This window comes from Choloepus didactylus, chromosome X, assembly GCF_015220235.1.
Source record: "Choloepus didactylus isolate mChoDid1 chromosome X, mChoDid1.pri, whole genome shotgun sequence".
In the NCBI taxonomy this organism is placed as follows: Eukaryota; Metazoa; Chordata; class Mammalia; order Pilosa; family Megalonychidae; genus Choloepus; species Choloepus didactylus.
The window spans coordinates 12,676,914-12,695,086 of record NC_051334.1 but is presented as its reverse complement, the minus strand read 5'-3'; the positions used below and the strand labels follow the sequence as shown (position 1 = coordinate 12,695,086).

General features: G+C 40.9%; 1 protein-coding gene across 2 annotated transcripts in view; it reads left to right on the top strand.

Annotated features, from left to right (window-relative positions):
- The window catches only part of VEGFD (vascular endothelial growth factor D), a 32,281-nt gene extending 18,663 nt beyond the window's left edge, over nucleotides 1-13,618 (top strand). For both annotated transcript variants that reach the window (XM_037822502.1, XM_037822501.1), the window contains exons 3-7: nucleotides 1,561-1,751; nucleotides 4,604-4,752; nucleotides 5,985-6,085; nucleotides 12,147-12,342; nucleotides 12,979-13,618. In XM_037822502.1, coding sequence (XP_037678430.1) covers nucleotides 1,561-1,751; nucleotides 4,604-4,752; nucleotides 5,985-6,085; nucleotides 12,147-12,342; nucleotides 12,979-13,102 — 761 coding nt within the window. In that variant the 3' untranslated portion in view covers nucleotides 13,103-13,618. The remainder of the gene's footprint in view (nucleotides 1-1,560; nucleotides 1,752-4,603; nucleotides 4,753-5,984; nucleotides 6,086-12,146; nucleotides 12,343-12,978) is intronic.
- The last annotated feature ends 4,555 nt before the right edge of the window (nucleotides 13,619-18,173 follow it).

Genomic DNA, 18,173 nt, shown 5'->3' with positions numbered 1-18,173 from the left:
TTGTTGAAGATAGGGTAAAATGGAGAAGAGGTTATCTGCTGCTTTGCTGCCTGAACTGCAGAACGTAGTGGCCTAATACATTTTTATCTCACAGTTTCTATGGGTCAGGAAACCAGACTCGCTTTCCATGAGGGTCTCTGCTTCCGGGTCCCTCCCAGGCTGCAGTCAGAGTGTCGGCTGGGGCCACAGCCAGCTCAAGGCTCAGCTGGGACAGGATCTGCTCCCAAGCTCACTCAGAGGTTGCTGGCAGGATTCAGTTCCCAGAGGGCTGTTGGAATGAGGGCTTCATTTCCTTGCTGGCTGTTGGCTGCCCTCAGCTCCTTGCCACGTGGGCCTCTCCCACATGAGGGAGTGCATCATAAAAGTGAGCAAGTCCAAGAAGGCGAGGGAGTGTGAGAGTGTGGCCGGCAAGAGCTAGAGGCTGTAAAACATAAAAAATAAAAATAAATAAAATAAAAAGAGATAGAGACTGACAGCAAGATGGAAGTCAGTCTTTTTTAACCTACTCACTGAGGTGACATGCCATCATGCTGCCTGTATTCTGTTCACTAGAAGCAAGTCATTAGGTCAGGCTGACATTCAAGAGGAGGGGAGCACTCAAGGGAGTGAATCCCAGGAAGTGGGGGTTCTTTGGGAGTCATTTTAGAAACAGCCTCCCACAAGAGTTTTCTTTATCTGCCCCCCACCCCACCTTCTAACATATAATGAACCACAGTTCCATGGTAAACGAAAGGGAAGTCTTTAACTGTCTTTATCATAAAATTGAATCTTTTCCCAAAAACAATCCATAGAACGGCTTAGACAACATTAAGTCTCAAAATGTCAAAATCTAATTTAAAAAAAAACTGTGGGAAAAGCAAATACAGTTTTACAAGAACATACATAATTTTCTTTTTATTCCCAGAGGCATTTCCCTTTTACTTGTTTCCTTCCCATTAACTAGAATGGTCCAGCTATCGCACATTCCAGAGAATTAACGAACTGATTTCATCGTGTTATATAAACATCAATATCAGGCATTTGCAGATGAGAACACTCTGACTTGTGAAACGATTAGTTCCACTGAAATTTACATTCAGGTTTTGCCAAATTTTAATCCTCCTATGGTTTTTAAGCAACTAACAGAAATGTGTTTCTTGATGGTGCTAAAACCTCCTCACGCCTGGCTTCAAGTCGAGGCAATTCTATCTGTCTGTATCCTGTAGGTTTCTTAGTAAATACCACTTAAGTGTTATTTCTTTATTTGCTTCTGTTTACTTCCTTATCCGCCAGCTTTTCTAGATATACCCAATGTAGTCATATACAGGATATGGTGTTCTTCACCAAAGGGAAATAAAATAAGTATATTCTACGAAAGTACAGTGTAAATGGGAAGGGACACAGATTTTGGCTTTAATTTTCCCAAACACAATCTTTGGTTAAGGGACTGACAAAAATCTCCATCTAATGAAATAAATAAGCACTAAAAATGTGAAAGTGGCTGTGTTCAGCATGATGCTGGCACACGTTGGCATGCAGGGTCTGTTTCACCTGCGAGCCCCATGAGCTTCCTCTCTGCAGTTATAGACGACGAGTGGCAAAGAACCCAGTGCAGCCCGAGAGAGACATGCGTGGAGGTTGCCACCGAGCTGGGAAAGAGCACCAACACGGTCTTCAAGCCACCCTGCGTGAATGTGTTCCGGTGCGGCGGCTGCTGCAACGAGGAGAGCCTTGTCTGCACAAACACCAGCACCTCGTACGTTTCCAAACAGGTATGAGGATGTCAGCAAGTGCACCTGCTCCAAAGCCCCACTGATCACGATGGTGTTGGCAGCTACACCTAGCCTTGTTGCCAAGCACTGTGCCAAATGCTTGATGTGCATCATCTCATTAATCCCTGAAACAGGTTAAAAAGGCACGAATTTTATTATTCTCCGTTATAGATGAGGAAACTGAGGCTCAGAGAAGTAACTCATCCGAAGTCACCCAGCTAGCAAGTAGCAGAGTTGAGATTCAAAGCCAGGTCTATGGGACTCCAGAGCCTGAGCTCTTATCAGTTACTGTCTCTCTGATGCTATAATGTCAAGAATTAGAAAACCACATGGAAGTTACTAGAACCGGATATTAAAAGGAATGAAGATAAGGGCACTGTCTTGTGTATCCATTAGGTTCCTGGCAGGAAACAGAAGTGTTGCTGAGATGGAGTGCTTGCGAAGAGTTTAATGGAGGACGTGGACTGGATTAGGGGGAGGAGGAGAGGATGGGAAGCATGAGGGGCTAGCAAAAAGGGGGAGCCTTTCCAACCCTGAGATTGAAGAGACAAGGGGAGGGAGCTGCTACAGGAACCCAAAGAGAAAGAGGAAGGAGGGCTAGTGGACCAGAGGAGTGGCAGTTACTACCAGCTCGCAGGGAGTGCAGGATGGGGTGGGAAGGCAAGAGGTCAGCCTCCTGGGCTCAGAGCCGGGTAGAGAAGGGAGGAGAGAGGGCGGGCATCTCTGGAGGGACAGACGAGAATATCCAACACAAAAGACCTTGGAAAATAATTGTGTAGTCCCCGTGGAAGAAATAATTCTTCCCTCTCTGTCTTCTAAAATCTCCTTTGCCATTGCTCAGTAGATAAGTTTTTCTTTCCAGCACCCCCATCTTGTTTTAAAAGGTAAGAAATGTTGCCTATGAGAACAGCAGTAACAAACTTAGGAAAAAGATATTAAAAAGCTGTAAGTCAAATTACATTCCTTTTGGTTCTATGTCGTAGATTCCTCATGCATGTTGATATATTCATGTGATCCTCTCATTTGCCTATCCAGTCTTTCCTCCTCACGACTGAAGAGAGAGTCCAAAAAATTGCATATGCATCGAATATTTCCATATTATGTAAATCTCTTAATAAGAGGAAAAGAAATGGAATGCCAGTTTGCTTTTTAAATAGCTTAACTTATCCTTAATTTTGTTCCCGCATCCTCCAAACTATCCCTTAAACTGGAGAGTTTCTGTTTCTAAATCATTCTAGAGAATCTTGGAACTTGTAGAAGTTCTGACCTCTACTGTTTGACAGTTGGGGGAAAAATGACATAAGTACGGCTAAGCATCAACTGTTAGTAGAAACAAAGCTTGCATAATGTAAAAGGCTTTAGTTCATGAACATGCTATCCCCTGGATATAGCTGAAAAATTGCACGAGGAGGTGAAGTTTATTCAAAGTAAACGCTCTTAAAAGTCTGTTACTTAGACTCCTGGAAGTTCCATTACACACTGAAAGGTCAGAATAAACACGATTTTAATGGATTATTTCCACTTAATAGATATTTGAGTGCTTTATTTTGATTGTTCTACTCAACAAATGATTAGTTTTAAAGAATGTACTTAAGTGTAAGTGTACAGCAGTTATTCTTTCCAAATACGCACAAACATTTAAATAGTGGTTTTTAAAAAAACTACCTCTCACCCCAAAGTTATAGACTATTTCATGAACCACCTCCTAGAAACAAAGTGAATAAATAAATATATAGTAAGAAATCAAGTTCAAATTCATCCATACATCATAAAACACTCTGAAACAAAGTGCATGATATTTCTCTAAATTCTGCTTATGCTGCTTCTGGTTACATCTATTTCATTTCAAAAAGCAATTAAGCACATTCTTAAAATCATCACCTCTGGCTCTGGAGTAGACTGCCTGGGTTCAAAAAACCCACTATTCCAATTAATAGTTGTGTGGCTTTAGACAAGTTACATAACTTCTCTAAATCTGTTTCTTCACCTGCAGGGTTTTGGATTAATAAAATGCCCATCCCATAATGTTGTTATAAGGTCTAAATGGATTAATAGAAAAGTGCTTACAACAGGGTCTTGCAATGGAAACAAAGAATGAAATGTGGTAGCAATAATTATTAGTTTGGGCATGATGATCTTGTATCAGTCAGCTATTACTACAGAACGCTACCTAACAAATACCTTGAAACTTAGTGACTTCAAACAACAATTAATTATTCTCAGTCACATATCTGAGGTTTGGTTAACCTAGGGTGGGCTCAGCTGGGCTTGACTCTAAGCTGCAGGTTGGATTCAGGTCTACTCCCTGTGTCTCTCATCCCTTGGACCAAGAAGCCAGCCAGATTGTCCTCTTTTCAGGATTATGGCGTAAGTCTGAGAGAACAAGCCCTGCCATGCATGCACAGTTCAAGTTTGTACTTGTGTCATGCCTGATAACATCCCATTGGCCAAAGAAAGCCACATGGCTGAGTTCAAAGTCAAGGAACAGGAAATTCTATTCCTTCAATGGAGGTGGTATGTGGAGGGATAAATAGTTTTGAACAATAACGTAATCCATCAAGATCTGAAAGAATCTTCCCATAGGTATACCCAAATATAAAGCAGGAGCAGGGGGACCAGCAGTGACATTCTACGAGGGTATTGGCAACACTGAAAAGTTAAGAGATTTGACTGCCCTTCAACACTTGGGCAAGGTCTTCTGACTCCCAGCCCAGCATTCTGTCCAGTATGCTGTCCCTTATGGACAGTTTTGCTAAAGTCACTACCATTAGGACAAAGGCAAAAATTCAGACTGTAGAAACTATTTAAAAAAAAAACATATATGTATTCATAACTATCTTTTTCTGTTGCAGCTCTTTGAGATATCCGTGCCTTTGACATCAGTACCTGAATTAGTACCTGTTAAAGTTGCCAACCATACAGGTTGTAAGTGCTTGTCAACGGCTCCCCGCCATCCATACTCAATAATCAGAAGATCCATCCAGATCCCAGAAGAAGACCGGTGAGCAATTTTTTTACTCTATTATGTTTGTTCTTGCCCTTGCCAAGGCTGTGTGTGGAGAATACCTCACATTTGAAGATTATTATAGAGTCACTGCTTTTTCAAGTTCTTCATCTTTTGTCTTCTGTCTCGGATCTACTCATAATAACTGTTTAGCCAGTATATATTTTTTATTAGGTGTTAGAGCTGTATTGCTTAGGACCAGAAAAGTCAGTGGCTGTGAGTTTAGCATGTCTACTTGTGGACACCTTTGTTCTTGATACTCATAGTCTAATGCAGTGGAAAACTCTGCTCCAGCCTCAATTTGGCCTGTGTTCTTTCCTCATTCCAGAACAAGCATTAAATGAAACTAATTTCAAGCTATTTATATGTTTCAGTTCTGAAACTGAAAAACAAAATCTCAGTAGTTTGGGGGGAGCAGTAAAACTATCAGTATCTGAGTTTTGCAACTTTCTAACCCTTCCTCTTAAAAATTTCCTCATTTTAAATTAAAATGACTTAAAATTAATTTGACTTCAAATTTTTCTTGAGAGTATTTTGTGATTCTTCATAAGACAAGTTATTACACCCTGAAGTGCTCTGAAACTAAAGATAAGAGTCATTGTTTGGGAAAAAAAGAATTTAATACAGAGAAATAAATGAAAGACATATCTACAAACACTGATTGAAAACATGAAGTAACTAAGTTGGGTACTTACATTTTGCATAAGTAAAGCAGTAAATGCATTGTGTGAGTAGCAAATGAAAAGGTGAACTAGTGATTATATTAGTTAACATCAAGCCAAGAAGACCCCTCCACCTCTCTCAACCAGACCAGAAAGCTCACAGAAAAGAAATACTTATTTTCAAGGGGTTCCCACTACACTGTCCAAAGTTCTTATCTCCATTTTAAAGAAGGTAAGACTTGAGAACTATGTAAGAACAATATTTACTTTTGGTAAATAAACTACATCGGCACCTTTTATTTTGTATAGTCTCTAACACCAATATTCCTAGAAAGAGTGTAACTTTCCAGAAGTACCCGTTTCATTTCCAAAGGTTTCCAAATAGAATATTTGTAATCCCAGAATTACTATCTGAAAACATGCAGTTCATACATATGAATGAAGCTCCTTTAAAAATCCTAACTATTCTCCCCATGGAAATTTAGTTGACCTTTTTTTTTTTAATGTTCCAAAGGTATGCTTACCCTTGAAAACTTTTAAATCTGGTTCATTGTTTTCTTTTCCTAGCTGTTCCCATTTCAAGAAACTCTGTCCCATTGACATGCTATGGGATAGCACCAAATGTAAATGTGTTTTACAGGAGGAGAATCCCCTCAGTGGAATGGAAGGTAATGATAGTAGTAGTGAAATAATAATAATAATAAAAATAACCACAGTAGCAACTAACATATTGAGTGCTCACTATGGCCAGGCAATGTTGAAAGCCTTTTACATGCATTACTCAATACTAACAAGTCCCTATGATATACTATTATTATTCCTTTTTTACAATTACAAAATGGAGACACCAAGATGTCTAGTAATTTGCTCACAGCTAGGAGTGGTGGAAGCAGTCAGATTCCAGAGCCTTCCATGCTTTAATTAGATAATTAGAGCCCACCAATGCACCACTCTGCTTCTTAATCTTAAAGAAAAGCCCAAAGTGATTAGAGCATCCCAAAACATTGAATTTGAAAGGGGATGGTAACCTCCATCGAAACCTACTTCCCAACTAAACACTGGTAAACCACAGTTTACTAAGATATTTGTACAGAATTCTCACAGGAACATAAAGTAATTTTGGACTCAGTTTCTTTCGACTGTGTCATGTAAAAGCATGCCAAGAATGTGGGGAAAAAAACGCAATGAGGAATAAGAGGACACTTTTTCTGAAACTAGGGGAAAGTAAAACAAAACATAAATATTGGGCTAACAGGAGTTGGAAACAAAATAAGATAGGTTATCATTGCTCATAATCCGTGATGCTACATTTTTTGGTGATGAACTTTTAGCTGAAAATAAAATGCATCTTTTATTTATTTACCAGAGAACTTGACATGGTTCCACCGAAACAATTGCAAGGAATCATGCAATTTGATCTTTGTCTTTTTAGAACTATTGACTACAGCCAAGAATAGTAAGGATTAAACTGTAAGGGGTCTGCCCAAAAACTATAAATAAGCAGCCTTCTTCCTACACTTCTGTCCCTCAACTTCCCTCTAAATGTTTTTGCAAAAGCTCAACTCAGGGTTTTCAGGAAACTTCAAGTTTATGTAGTTTAAATGTCCATGCAGATCTTGAATGTCCTCTACAAGTGTTCAGCCATCCTCTGCTAGAATACATCACTCATGGGAAAACTCACCACCCAACCACCCACTGAGGCAGCCCAGCTACTCTGTGCACACACTGATTGCTAGCAAACGATAACGAACTTAAATCTCTCCGTCTCTAGATCAGCACTGTCCAATAGAAATACAATGAGTACTGCATTATATTTCTATTGTGTTTCTATTTCTGTTCTATTCTAACTTTACATTTTCTACTACTCACGTGAAAAAAAGTAGAAAGAAACAGGTGAAATTAATTTTACTAGATCTTATTTCATCCAATATATCCAGAATAGCATCACCTCAGCATGCAATCAATATAAAAATTATTAACGACATGTCCCACGTTCTTTTGTGCTGAGTCTTTGAAATCCAGTATATATCTTACATTTACAGCTCATCATAATCAGAACTCGCCACATTTCAAATGCTCACTCGCCACATGTGGCCCGTAGCTACTATTCTGGACAGAAAAGCTCTGGTATATCAACTCAGTAGTTCAGGTTTTACCCCATAGAGCCAAGTAAAACCAATCGAATTCTTTTTCCATATTGATTCATCTTTTAATATCGGTAGAAAGTTATCATGGGAACCAATATTCATGGAGCATAAAGGTTGTTCTAGTCAGAGTTTCCCTGGCATGCAGCCTCTGAGGCAAATTTGCCTGCAGGAGATTTACTGGAAAATTCTCAGGAACAGCACATGAAAGGGTGTGAGAGAGTTAGGACTGGGCCCAGGTAGAGATTAAACCACCAGGCAGTTGCAAAGAGGCCCAGCCAATCCCATAGGGAGGTGAAGCTGAGGCCACCTTCTGGGATGTCTCAAATCAATGCAGAGGAGCTAGGCCCTGTGGATCAGTCATTGGATATGGTGTGTCCCCAGGGAGGGAGTGGTAACCTTGGGTGAGGCAGGGTCTTGCTGCAGAAGGTAATTCCTGGGGAGGGACTCAGCAGGTGCATATTTGGGAGGGAGGAAGAAGTGGGGAAGGAAGGAGTGCACTGAGCAGGGGAAGAAATGAGCCCCAAGGCTGTAGTGAGAGAAGAAGTCCTGGGAACTGGAAGTTCAGCATGGTGTGGACTCAATGGGAGGAAGCTGGGTAGATGTGAGAGAAGAAGCTGGAGAGGTTCACAGGGGCAGAGCAGAAAGACTTAGCTTGGATGTGATGCTAAGGGCAAAGGGAAACAGCTGACAGGTTCAAGTAGGAGAGTGACACCACCAATTAGAATTTTTGCACAATCAACCCAGGGACAATGTAGATGAAGATGGGTTGGCACAGGACATGAGAGGAAGCATGGACCTTTTGGGAGGCTGTTACAATGATGAAAGTGAGAAGCAAGGGCAGCCTGCATCATCAGCACTTTTAGTTTTCATCTCCCATGATTCCATTAATGTGGGACAAGTTCACGGTCATTTCTCCAGTGGCCCCATCAAACTGATGACATAGAAGGAGCTCACTAGTCACTAACATCTTTTTCACATATGTAGCTGTTAAGCCACTTGCCTTTTCTCCAATGCCTCCCCTGCCCTGAATGGATGCGTTTGGGTTAGTGAATCCAAGTCCAATTGAATTTCATCTTATTAGATTCGGGTCATTGCTCTAACTATTGAAAAGCAAGCAAACAAATGAAAACAAAAGAAAATCGGGGGAGGGGCCCTGATTCTGTATTTGAAAGTATTCAACACATCCTCAAAACTGCCACAAATTTCAAGAATTTACTTTGAAAAATCTGATCAGTTTATTGATAAAAATGTTAAACAGGACAGGCTGAGGACAGAACAGAACACATTGGTATCCTATCATCAGCCACCCTAGGGATTTGACTTCAATATATCATTCTTCAGGGTATCACCTTCAGCTATTTGCTGGCCCACCCAGTTCTCCTGCCTCCTGTCTGCTTCTTTAACTTGACCATGAGAATGTGAGGACAGCTCCTGCCAATTATCTTGCTGAAGTTCAGCAGACATCCTGTGGACTGTGTTTTCCTAAACCACAGTCCAAGAATGGAGCTGTCACACCTGGTCAATGCATCTCTCCTAAGAGTGTCTTCTTTTTTTTTATGGTAAAAGGATCAAAGCCTGGAACATGACTTCAGACTATAATTTAAGATAATTAAGATTTTCTAACCTAAATTATATTTTGACAGTTCATAACAGAGCTGTCAAGAGTCTATCAAAACTGTATCAAGCAAACAAAAAAGAAATAATTATATTTTCAAACATGTACAGTCATCACTCCATTTAGTTTCTCATAAAATGTCTTGTCTCCCTTCATATTCTCATTTTCAAATGCTCTTTTCCTTCCCCACGTACCCTTGGAGTCTGAGACTACATACACTTAAACAAATGGAAAATGTGCCAAAGACGTCTGTAACTTGGTATGAAAGTGTTTCTCAGAAGCAGCAATTCTAATTAGAGCTGCATCTAAAGGAAACATCTCTTAACTGGTAGGGGCATCCTGCCTCAGGAAATAGACTCTAACTCCCCAAATCAAAGAGAACACTGAAATGCCAAAACGTTTCCTACTAGAAGCTGAATTTTCTTTTCCGAGATATCAAGGGAAGAATACTAACTACATTGGATATTGTTGGATGCCTCCTCAATCATCCATTTTACCTCTCCCTTGTCCACTATGAAGTGGTCACAGTGTTTGGGTAAGAATGACCTTCCGCCCAGCTCCTGTAGCAAGTCCTGACTGGCTGGAGGCCCTCAGTGGAATCTTATCCCCTCAAACACTGCAAGAGATTCAGGACAGAGCAAAGAACCCCGGCCTCAGCCAATCAGTGCATGACATCCACAGCCCAGTAACTGGTTCAGACAGTGGCACATGATGTTAGTTGGTCCAATCAGAGTGAAGTCCACGGTTTTGTTGCATAGTAGAGAAGACAAAAATGTTCTCCTTTTGGACATGAGATGCGCAGATATTGGACCTGGAACTGTTGCAGAGATTTTGCTACCAATGAGGGAAGCCTGAGGACAAAGCCAGCACACGCAGAGGAGGGCCAAGTCAAGAGCTTCAGAGAAATGGAGCAGGAATCCGGATGAAACTGTGCGTGAAGGCTGACAGACAGCCAGTTTGAGTTGGATTTTCTTTAGTTTGCAACCAAAAGCATCCTAACTGATCCACCAATGCTAATGGTTGCAAAGCAGTGTTCTTAGCTTTCTTAGCTTTGCAGGACCACAGCTCTTTGAAAATCTGATATAGACAGTGATTCTTCTCCCAGAAAAACACACATATGCAGAAGCTCACATTGAATTTGGGGGTGATGAAGGCATCAACTCCAGATTGAGAGCTCCTGGTAGCTCCTTAACAGTCATTTAACAGTCTATTCCTGTCTTGCTTTAAAGTGTTATCTGTCTAATAACGCTCACCTTTTTCCTCTTTACAAAATTCAAGATGGCGTCTCCCCAGCTCTAGCCTTCCAGTACCCATTCCACATAGTACCTCAAAGATCCTCAACCACAGAGCCATTAAAACAATGAGATTGAACAACATGATATTGCCATTTTAGTATGTCATTAATGGTCAGATATTGAAAAGAACATGTGGTTCAACCCACTGTCTTAGAATGCTCTATGAGATTCTTCACAGTCTCCAGACATCAGCTTGCTCAATAAAGATTTATCGAGTGCCTGTTTTATGCCAGATCAGTGAGACCTGGTCCCTAATCTTCAGGGTAGTTTTTACTTAATGGGGGAAAAATGCAATGCAGTGCAAGAAAAAACAGGGTGGAAATATGCAGAGGGTCAGGGCACCTAGCTAAACTTGCAAAGGCTGGAAAAGGTATTAGGAGGGAAAGTTTACTTTCAGAAGGAATAGAAATCCAAAGGCATGGGGGCAGAGAGGCCCAGCATATCAGGGGAACAGAAAGTGCTATCATTTGGTCTGGATGGAACACAGGATATATGTTGCAAGAGAGACAGAAGATAACTCCGGAGGTTTAACAGCACACAGTTCATGAAGGGTTTTACGTGTCATGGTGGGGAAATGGGCTTTTATTGTAAAATAAAGGAGAACCTTTTAAGATATTTAAAGCAGTGGAGTGATGTGATTAGATTTGCATTTTTACAAGGTCCTTTGGATAATATAGTGTGGAGAACCTATTGGAGGGGTAAAACTTGTGGTGGCAAGATGAGTTACAGCCATCTACATCTATGTGAGCAATACAGGGCTCTGACTAGATTGAGGCAGTGGCAGTGGTGATGGAAAAAAAATAACAAATTCAGGGAGGTAGAAATGAGCAGATGTGGTGATTTGACTCAATATGGCAGGTGAGTCAAGAAAGATGGTGCCATTCACTAAACAAAGCAAACTGGGAGAGAAGCAGGTTTGGGGAGGAAGATCAACATGAACTTTCCTCCCAAACCTTCAAGAATGCCAAGGTAGCATTGTTAGGTTCCCAAAGTTTCTGTCCCTTCCATTTTTTGCGGTGATCAGAATTGGACAATGAAGTAGTAGATATTCACTTGTTTTGTCCACCTTCTAGAAGAAGCTAATCAAGTCAAAAACTCAGAGCCTCCTTTCTTAGCTAAATGTTTCTTCCAGAAGATTTTTGTATGATCAAAGTTCATTATCACTGTTATGTCTCCTGTACTAGCAGTGTGATCTGCAGTGAAGGAATGTACCATCGCTTCCATGCTCACTGCAGAGGGCCTGAGTGTACTTCTGTTCTACAGCACCGATAACTTCTGTTCTTCTCTCCTTTTGATCTTCTCCTAAAAACTGACCATGGCTAGACTCATCACCCTTAGACATCCTATATTTCATTACTAATATGTGGTTGTAGACTTTTGCCTTTTTAATAAGTCACCAACCTAAAAGTCTCTGAAAATATGCTATCAAAAATGTTCAACTTAGGAAAATTTTCACCACAAACTCAAGAACCCATAAGAATTTTATGTTTACATTGTGAACTCCGAGATGAATCTCCTTCATTCTGTGAAAAGACGAGGGGCAAAAATCTAAAGAAAAGGAGACAGGGTGAATCCAAATTATTTTAGGATGAGGTAAAACACAAAGCCACTCTCAGCGCCCACATTATCCATGCTTCAGCCACACCATCGATCCTTTTCGGTTTTTGTCTAGACCACTCTCATCTCCAGGAACTGGCCCTTTGTGGGCCGCACAGGATGTTTGATGAAGATCGTTGTGAATGTGTCTGTAAAACGCAGTGCCCCAGAGATCTCATCCAGCACCCAGAAAACTGTAGTTGCTTTGAGTGCAGAGAAAGTATGGAGAGCTGCTGTCAGAAGCAGAAGATATTTCACCCAGACACCTGCAGGTGAATGGCCTTCTCTCTTTGACCTTGACTTGACTCGGTGACATTGACTGTAAATGCCATTTCCATTCAGTGGGATTCCTTATTAAGTCAGTTATTTTCTTAGTTCCCAAGCCACTTTTTGGTAGTAAAACAGAGATTGGGCAACTGGAGAATAAGCAAGAAGTATATAGAGTGATGGTTGATTGTGAGGGCAAGGAAATCTTGCCTGCTATTGTTTATCTCTCTTATGCAATAATTGATGAGATTTAATAAATAGTTATTTGGGGGGAGTTTCAGATCAGGAAACTTCGTTTCAATCAGTCTCTCTCTCTCTCTCTCTCTCTCTCTCTCTCTCTGTGTGTGTGTGTGTGTGTGTGTGTGTGTGTATGGCTTGTTTATTTAAATTTTTTGTTGAAGGGGATGACACTGGATTTACAATGAGATTATTTATGAATAGAACTCTCGGAAGCTACTGATTGGGATTTAACAGATTTTGAATACATGTCCACTTTCTATTGACACTGACATTTTGATATTGACATTTTAATACATATCTGGAAAATTTACTTTAAAAAATTTTAATCAAATCAGAACAGAGTTTTCTTTTGAATGTCAACCTTGATTCTGAATGCTTATGTGTATTAACTTTTGCAACAGCTGTGAAGACAGATGCCCCTTTCACACCAGAACATGTACAAATGGAAAACCAGTGTGTGTAAAGCACTGCCGCTTTCCAGAGAAAAGAGCTGCCCGTGGGCTCCAAAGTCAAGAAAATCCTTGATTCAGCTTTTGTTCCCAAGTTCCCCACTCCTGTCATTTCAAACAGCATGCTGCTTTGCCAAGTTGCCATCGCTGTTTTCTCCAGGTGTTAGAAAAACTCCCTTCTACTAGTACCAGGTTGAATCCAAACCAACCTTCCATTTAAACACCAGCTGAGGGTTCCCTGGTTCATTGACAGATGTCTTCTAAGGGAAGATGCCTCTGCAGGCCAAGGAATGGAGAGGAGGGAACCTGCGTAACCCTTTTTTTTGGCGAATGAAAAAGGTTTGCTCCTCATGGGAAGGCAGGTGCCCTGTGCTCGATTACTCAGAGCCGACAAGGAAATCTGCGTGGCCTCCGAGTCCTCTGCTAATTGCAACTCTCTTGTGAATTCTTATGATTCTTTCTTAGACAGAATTTGATTTGTATGATCAGCACTGACTTTCTGATTACTGTCCAGCTTGTAGTTTTCGAGTTTACCAAACTACTGTCTGATGAGTCATATTTAAGTGTATTTAAAGAAAATAAACACCATTACCCAAGCCATAGAATTCTGTGTGTTATTTAATATGACTCCACTCTAAGTTTTATGTTAAAGGAAAAAAGTGTTTTTAGGCCAGAAAGGAATTTGGAAGTGGCAGGTACAGGGAGAGATGTGAGCACACCACCACTAGATCTCAGTTTTAGAAAACCCAGGAATTATCTCTCAGGTTTGGGATTCTAAACCCAGGGCAAGCAAATGGAGCCCAGGAATCAGCAGGGAATCACTCTGTCCTTTGAGATTAAACTTGACACCTAACCCATGACCAAGGAGAGCCCACTGATGCCCTTGACATCTTTGGATGCTGATGTTTTTTCTGGCCCCCTCCAGCTCCAGGTTTCTGCTCTTGCTAAACTTTTTGTGTGATTCACATCTCAACTCTTGGGGCAATGTAGTTCTCTCTGTTCCGTGGCTACCCAGGAAGGGAGCCCAAACCTTTTTCCTTTGCTTTCCCCCCAAAGTACTCCCACAAATAATATGTTGGCACAGACTTCACTGCAAGTTTAGTGTAACAGAATTTAGCAGCAGGACAAATAACTTACAAATTAATGCCTCCCCATAGCATCTTGCTTACACACACACACACACACACACACACACACACACACGTATACGTAGATATAGGTTACACATGCATTATACATACCTATCCATACATACACACATACATAGATAGATGCACATTTGTGTGTGCAATATATTTTGTATATCTACATATACATAATCTACAGCATTATCACACAGTTTTGTAAATAGTTGTGTTCATGTTTATCTCCCTGCTATACTGTGACCTCCCTGGGGATTGGATGACATTTAGGTAACCCAGGTTTCTCAGGCCATATCATCCTGGAGCAGTAAGATCACAAGGATAAAGGCAGTGCTGAACAAAACTAGCCTTGTTGCTCCTGAAGGCCCGTGGTAGGATTCCTGGCCCGGGTCTCTGTCCTTCCTCTGTTGGGGTTCCTAGGACGTCTCCCTTTGTTCTCGGAAGCTCTCCGAGGCCAGTGGCTCCAGGCCCCCTGATCTTTTCCTGGCCTTAGTTCTCAGTCCCTGCCCTGGGGATGTGGGCTGGTCTTAACCGGGCCATGGGGTTGGGGGCCACTGTGCTGCCACTGTCGTTTCTGTTGTCATCACTGGTGATGACCCAGCCACTCCTCTCATCACTGTTCCTCTGGCCGTCCCTTCGTGACCTTGACGGCTGCAGGGCCATCGGGCCTTCTTCCTTCTGGTTTTATTAGTTGTGCATCAGGCTCCCGAAAGGGCTCACACATAACAATTTCTTAAAAGGACTTAGCACTGGACTTCTTGGCTTGTCCTTACATTCAGTTTCTACCACTCCCCTCTCACTCATAGTATTTGGTTCAAGTTCCCTTGAATGCTAAGAAGGAAGATGACCCAAAGGACATAGCACAGTTAAAAGAGGTACTTGACTCATCCTTGACTGATAAAAAGAGAGGTAGAATCACTGACAATGAGAAAAGACCTGTGTTTGAGGACAAGCTCTGCCATCTAATTGCAATACGAAGCTGAACAATTTCACAGCACCTCGGTTTCCTCACCTGTCAAATGTGGATGATAATCTCTTCTCCCTATATCACAGAGTTGTCAGTTTCACTTGAATTACCGTAAGTGGAAAAAACTTTTGAAAAATATAATGTACTTTACAAATTAAGGGGATTATTCCAATAGAGACAGTATGACTGTGAACAAATCCCAGAGGTTTGGGTCCTATCTGCATGGAGACAGGGAAGTCCTTGGCTGATATCAGATCCTTGGACTTGTCCCCAAATCAATTCACCCCATGTTTGGGCTCAATGTGGCTCTAGCTTCCTAATTGCCATTTGGATGGAGATATTATGGGGAAGCCAGGACTAGACCAGCACTGTTTCTGGGTTTAAGCCTCTAAAACCTCTCAAGGCTTCCTCCCCAATCGGCAATAACCAGAGATCTGAACTTGGACCCCTGAGGTGGGGCAGGATGTGCTGGAGTTCAGGGGTGGAGGAGGGTAAATGACCTATTGCCTTATTAGAGTCCATTGGTCACTGCACGTGAGTATTTGTCATACAAATAGCCTTGGAATGTGGGCTGACAATTCTCAACTGTTGCACAATAAAAATATGCAAGAAGCCCCAAGAGCTTAAAACAAACACAACAAACGCCAGCAATGCATGATGTCCCTGATTATCTAAGCCACATTAACAGTGTATTCATATGACAGTGCAGATCATAAATCTGTGACTAAAGCAGGGTGGTGGTGGTGGGGGGGCCCTTTAGAGATGGAAACACAGATCAGGCAGCATAGTGGTCAGAGTTGGATGAAGATTAAAATAGTTTCTGAGACAGTTGATAAAGGAAATGGCACAAATAATCCATTTAAGGCTTTTAAGGAGAGCAATATTTCAGTGAAAATTGTGAGCTTAACAGAAGGGGCTACATTTGATCAATAAGAGCTGGACTTTATCTCATTGACTCTTACCCCTCAGTGAGAGAAAAATGTTTTACATATAGTAGGTGCCTAATAGATAATTGTTGAATGAATAATAAATTATTGCATGGATTTTGTGACCAGTGAATGAAAATAATCTCTAAAAGGAAAGTCAAGAGTAATTTTACATAGCTCATGGTTCAAACTCAGCTAAATTATTTGCACATCTGAATTATTCAGATGTTGCAACTCTAGAAAGGAATATAATCAAATATCTATTCCCCAAATATTTATGGAGTGGAAGCTATCCAGAAGTATTCTGCCGTTTGACCCTTATAATGGCGTAAAATAAAAATTCTACCTTCTGTAATTTTATCATTGCGATTGTTCTAAAACAGGAGTTGGAAGCAATGGCCTGCAGCCAAATTCGGCCCACAGCCTATTTCTCTAAATAAAGGTTTATTGGAACACAGCCACACTCATTTGCTGATGTATCATTTATGGCTGCTTTTGTTCTATAACTGCAGTTGAGTAGTTGCAACAGAAACCATATGGCCACAACACCTAAAATATTTACTCTTTAGTACTTTATAGAAGAAGTCTGCCAAACCCCTGGTGTAAAAGATTCCTTACTTTATCAACTGTCATCAGTTAATAGTAAATAGAAAGAACTAGACTGTTTCCTGAGCCCGTACATGAAAAGACCCTGCTACCAGGCTTGGAAGGATTACAGGCATTGGTTGGCTTCACTTAATTTTAATCATTGTGTAGTATCCAACCCATTGGAGCTGAGGAGTAACCATGATTTAAATTTCAGCTCTCAGCAATTCACACAAAGTCATGGATATGTTTATTAAAAGATTTCAGTTCTGTACGGGGTGTATCTCTAAGCCATTAGCATCAATGGCACAGGGTCTGAGTAGAGGGAGGGCATTAAACACAGTCATCTCCTTTTGCTCTCTTCCAATACCCTATTAAAACAAGAGTAAAGGGAGATTAAAAAAAAAAAAGCTTAATCCCACAGGGACAGTGTGAATGAGAAAGGCAACCAAAACCACATTCTGAAAGCTGAAAAGCACGTGGATGAGTTGCAAGTGACCTGGCAGACCTGGGGGGAAAAAAACAAGTGTGGAAAGTTGAGTCACCCCAAGGCTCTGAAATCAGTGGTTCCAAGTACCTCTGGATGTAGGAGTGATGAGGGGTGAGTGTTAACATAAGGTTCAATCCAGAATCTGCCAAAGAAACAGTTTGTGGTGCAGCCACTCTGGAAGGCAGTTTGGTGGTTCCTCAGGAAGCTAAGGATAAAATTGCCGTATGACCCAGAAATCTCGTTACTACATGTATACTTGGAAGAACTGAAAGCAGGGACATGAATAGATATTTGCATACGGATGTTTGTGGCAGCATTATTCACAATTGCCAATGGATGGAAGTGGTCCAAGTGTCCATCGACTGATGAGTGGAAGGGCGAACTGTGGCGTAAACATAGGGACGGAATACTGTGCAGCTGTAACAAGGAATGAAGTTGTGATGCATGCACAAATGTGGGTGAGCCTTGTGGACATTATGTTGAGCAAAATAAGCCAGAAACAAAAGGACAAATGTATGGTCACACTAATATGAACTAACTATATTGAGCATACTCTGGGAGTTAAATTCAAGAGCATAGGTTATTAGGAGATAGGAAGAGGGTAGAGATTGGGCAGTTGATGCTTTTAAGGAGTACAGAATGTTTAATAAAGTTGATTGTAAAGGTTAAGAAATGGATGTCACAGTACTGTGCAATGGTAGCACAATACTGTAAGTGTAATTAACAAAGCCGAGTGTGAGTATGGCTGAAAGAGGAAGGCTAGGTTTGTGTATGTCACCAGAAAGAAAGCTAGAGGATAAAACATGGGACTGTATAACAGCAAAATCTAGACTGGACGATGACTGTGGTTAATTTTATAATTATAAGAAAGTTCTTATGTGAACATATGTAACTATTACAAGGTGTTAAAAATAGGGTGGTATATGGGAAAAAATATAATTAATGCAAACTGAGGTCTATATTAATAGTAATATTGTACTATTCTTTTATTAATTGTAACAAAGGCACTATTCCAAAGCTAAATGTCAATAATAGGG